Below are 4,096 nucleotides of genomic sequence, written 5' to 3'. Positions count from 1 at the left end.
GGCTCAGAACTTTTTTGCGCTCCTAATAAATAACTTGTTCATTGTAGCAGGACTCAAATATAAACTCTTAGAAGATTGCATTAATTTTACAATTCTTGAACCATTTAGCTCGAACAATTTCACTCCTAAATTTTGAATCCGTAGCGGAAAGTACGATGGGTTGCGCGCTTCCAGAAGTCGTCGTACAGCACCACGATTTTCCATCAGTTTTCCCCAAGTGTCTGTATGTAATATTAGTTCATTACCGCGATTGTCGCCGAGGACTATTTCCACGACGGGGTAGGGTCGATATTGTACATTGAGTCCAATTTCCAAATACTTATGAGTCGTTGCAGTCAAAACATATCTGTGCCCCAGGATGCGAGTAGCATGACATGGCTCAGGAATGCTATAAAAATACAATGTAAATGTTATATACATTTAAAAATTCGGTCGGGAAAGTGCACACAAAGTACCAACCAAATTCACATTGATACTCATTTCTTACGTTCCATTTTGCATGGTGGCTCCTCGAAACACTCGTCGTTTTGTTTCCACCTAGGGTGATCCTCATCCTCATCCGCATGTTGAACAGGCGTGTAATAATTTGCTTGTGCAGCGTTCACTTCGATATCGGACATTTTGGTTTACTGTATGTGGAAGCTACTGTCGAACCTTGTCTTTTGACAGAGCAACTGTCGAACCGTGTCTTTACAGAGCGACTGATGCAGGAGCTTCTTCAACGCAGGCAAGTTTCCCTCCGAGTTTCCCCCGCCAATGCTACATCCTCTCCATCGTTTTCTTCAGAGTTCTCAACACACATACACACATAGGTAAGTTTCCCCGATAATGCTGCATCTCCTCCATCATTTTCTTCAGAGTTCTCAAAATTTCTAATGCACATATCAATATATCTTCTGAAACTAGATATTAATTCTCTGGCACAGCGTTGTAACCAGTCAATTAAACAGTCATACGTCGATGAAATAATACCAGTCATAGCGCATCGCAGTATGACAGAAAATAATGCGCAATACAGAAATGCGCAATATTTATACTTTTATTACAATTTGTAAACACTGCAATATAATGGTGCTGTGTATTACAATATCATATTTTGACCAAAATATTTTTTTGTCAGTCGTCGACCCCTCAGACTGCTGATACCAAATCATAGGTCTATAAGCCTATTATTGTATCAGATAAAGAAAGGCATGCACTTAGGCAAAGTCCACAACAAGTCGATATGAGTTTAAGACCCAGGAATGTGTTTAAAAGTTCGTCGAGGAAGTTTCCTGAATTTTGATGACGGCCTGTATTTTTAGACGAATGAAGGGCTATAAAAAGTTCAAAGCAGAATATTCTATAGTTTAGTCGAAGACGAACAGAGCGTGCGGTTACAGTGTGTTTACAACGTTTGCTAGAAAAATGGCAGAATCATCATCATCATTATCATCCGTAGAACGCGAGCTGCAGAATCAGGCCGCTCGATTAGGCTCGCTAGACGAATATCTCGCATGGGAACAAAAGTGCGACGAGTGTCTCAAGTGGTTGGGACAGCATAGCCGAGCCAAACAACCACGACTATCGGTTGGTTCAGCACATTCGATGGTTGCTCGTATAGCGCAACTCGAGGGTTTAAAAAATACTTTGCGCAGACGTTTCGTATATGCAGGAGCCGGACATTCGACACTTGTTTGGCGAGAAATCGATACAGCGTTCAATAGTTACATATCAACCGGGGCGATTGTAAATACAGACTATATCAACCCTCTTCGATTTCTCCAAGATGCGAATAATATCGTGCTCGAGCATGTGCGATGCGTTATGAAGAGACACGGTAGCGTAAAAGTGAATACTGTGTTCAACGGTGTATTTGTGGCGGGTGATAAACGCGCGAACAAGAGTATCAATATGAGGAACGTTGAACTTCTTTCCACATCCGATCTAGACAATTGGTTCACGATGCGTGTTATCGATCCACCTTAGCGTCCTTGGAAGAATTTCAGGAACGAGATAGCGGATGGGCACTCTCACGCATATTCGATCTGACCGTTAATGTTAACAAGTACAAACCGATGCGTGCGGGATGTCACATCGAATTACCGCGCGAAATAAAAATGAAGCGAGCTGTGATCAGTGTGCAATCCAAGGACAATGCATGTTTCGCATGGGCGGTGGTTGCAGCGTTATGTCCAGCTGACAAAGACGCAGATCGTCAATCTTCGTACTCACACTATACATCGGTGTTGAATATGCACGACATTGAATTTCCAATGCGCATAAACCAAATTAAAAAGTTTGAACGGTTGAACAATATCTCGATCAACATTCATAGTGTGAAGAAGAGATATAACAACGCGACAAAGAAAGAAGGAAACGTGGTCGTGCCCATACGTCTTACGGAACAGAAAATGGAGAAGCATGTCAACCTGCTGCATATCCCAGATCCGCGAGATGATGACAACGCTGGACACTTCGCGTGGATTAAGAATTTGCCCCGACTCGTCAACTCGCAGCTGAGCAAAAAGGAGCACAAGAAACATATTTGCGACCGGTAAGTATACACTAAGAACGCAATGTATAATGAACAATGTGACATATACTAATAACAAATAATGTTTTTCCAGATGTTTGCATTACTTCAGCTCGAGCGAGAAGCTGGAGAGCCATACCGTCGATTGTCAAAAAATGAATAACTGCGCCATCACCTTGCCAAACGATGATAACAAATGGCTCAGCTTCACCAACTACTGCAGGAAGGAGCGGGTCCCGTTTGTAGTTTACGCCGACTTGGAATGTATCCTGGAGAAGGCACCGAGGGAAAAACAAACGAGCTCGTATGCGTATCAACATCATAGCCTATTTAGTATAGCGTATTACGTGCGATGTTCCTACAACCAGTCGTTATCCGTGTATCGATGCCGTCGCGATCCGGATTGCATCTCGTGGTTTGTCAAAGAACTTGAAGAACTAGCACATCGTGTAAAGGATATTTTGTCTGGAAATGTCTCCATGGAAACTTTGTCGAAAGAACAGTGGGAGACATTTCGGAACGCTACGCTGTGCCATGTGTGCGAGAAATCATTCGCAAAGGATGATACACGCGTGCCCGATCATTGCCACCTGACTGGACGGTACAGAGGTCCCGCATATTCCAATTGCAATCTAAATTACCAAGACAGTTATTGCATTCCCGTGGTCTTTCACAACTTATCCGGTTATGATTCGCACTTCATCATCAAAGATATAGCAACCGCGTTCGAAGGTTCAATCATTGTACTACCGATAACCAAAGAGAAATATATTTCGTTTACAAAGATTGTAGGAAACGTTACAGATAGTAGGAATAAATGGAAAAATTGCATACAATTGCGGTTCATCGATTCGTATAAATTTCTTAGTTCTAATCTCGATAAATTGGCGTCTTTTTTCAACCACAACAAATTAAAAATTGTTCGGACGAATTTTCAAATTTGTCCGACAAGGATTTTGATTCATTGACGCGAAAGGGTATCTTTCCGTACGAATACCTTGATTGCGCGGACAAGCTGCAGGATCAGTGTTTACCGCCGCGCGAATCATTTTACAGTTCGTTGACGGGTGACACGGTATCCGAGAGCGATTACGCGCACGCCGTGAACATCTGGCGGCGGTTCTCCATTCAAACCTTGGGTGAATATAGCGACTTATATCTGAAGACCGATGTCTTGTTACTAGCCGATGTTTTTGAAAATTTCCGCAATAGTTGTATCAAAAGTTATGGGTTAGATCCCGCGTATTATTACACTTTGCCTGATTTTACGTGAGATGCTATGTTGAAGCATACGGGCGTTAATTTCGAATTGCTTACTGATATCGACATGGTTATGTTCATCGAGCGCGGTATTCGCGGTGGTCTCAGTCAATGTTCCGGTAGATATGCAAAGGCCAATAACAAGTATATGCAGTCTTACGATCCATTGCAACCATCATCATACTTGATGTACTTCGATGTAAACAACTTGTACGGTTGGGCAATGTGTCAACTGCTGCCATACGCCGAATTTCGATGGGTTGATGATGTATCAAATTTCGACGTATCATCAATCGCGCTAGATTCACCCATAGGATATAT

General features: G+C 42.4%; 1 protein-coding gene across 1 annotated transcript; it reads left to right on the top strand.

The window, feature by feature from the left end:
- Positions 1-2,053: 2,053 nt before the first annotated feature.
- On the top strand, positions 2,054-3,788 carry LOC112589591 (uncharacterized). The gene is made up of 3 exons (XM_025303489.1): positions 2,054-2,536; positions 2,610-3,258; positions 3,492-3,788. The coding sequence occupies exons 1-3, from the start codon at positions 2,058-2,060 to the stop codon at positions 3,786-3,788; spliced, it is 1,425 nt and encodes a 474-aa protein (XP_025159274.1). The 5' UTR covers positions 2,054-2,057.
- The last annotated feature ends 308 nt before the right edge of the window (positions 3,789-4,096 follow it).

The sequence above is a fragment of the Harpegnathos saltator genome, unplaced genomic scaffold (assembly GCF_003227715.2).
Source record: "Harpegnathos saltator strain DR-91 unplaced genomic scaffold, Hsal_v8.6 scaffold553, whole genome shotgun sequence".
Classification (NCBI taxonomy): Eukaryota; Metazoa; Arthropoda; class Insecta; order Hymenoptera; family Formicidae; genus Harpegnathos; species Harpegnathos saltator.
Note: the sequence above shows the minus strand (reverse complement) of the source record. Positions and strands in the feature narration are given on the sequence as shown.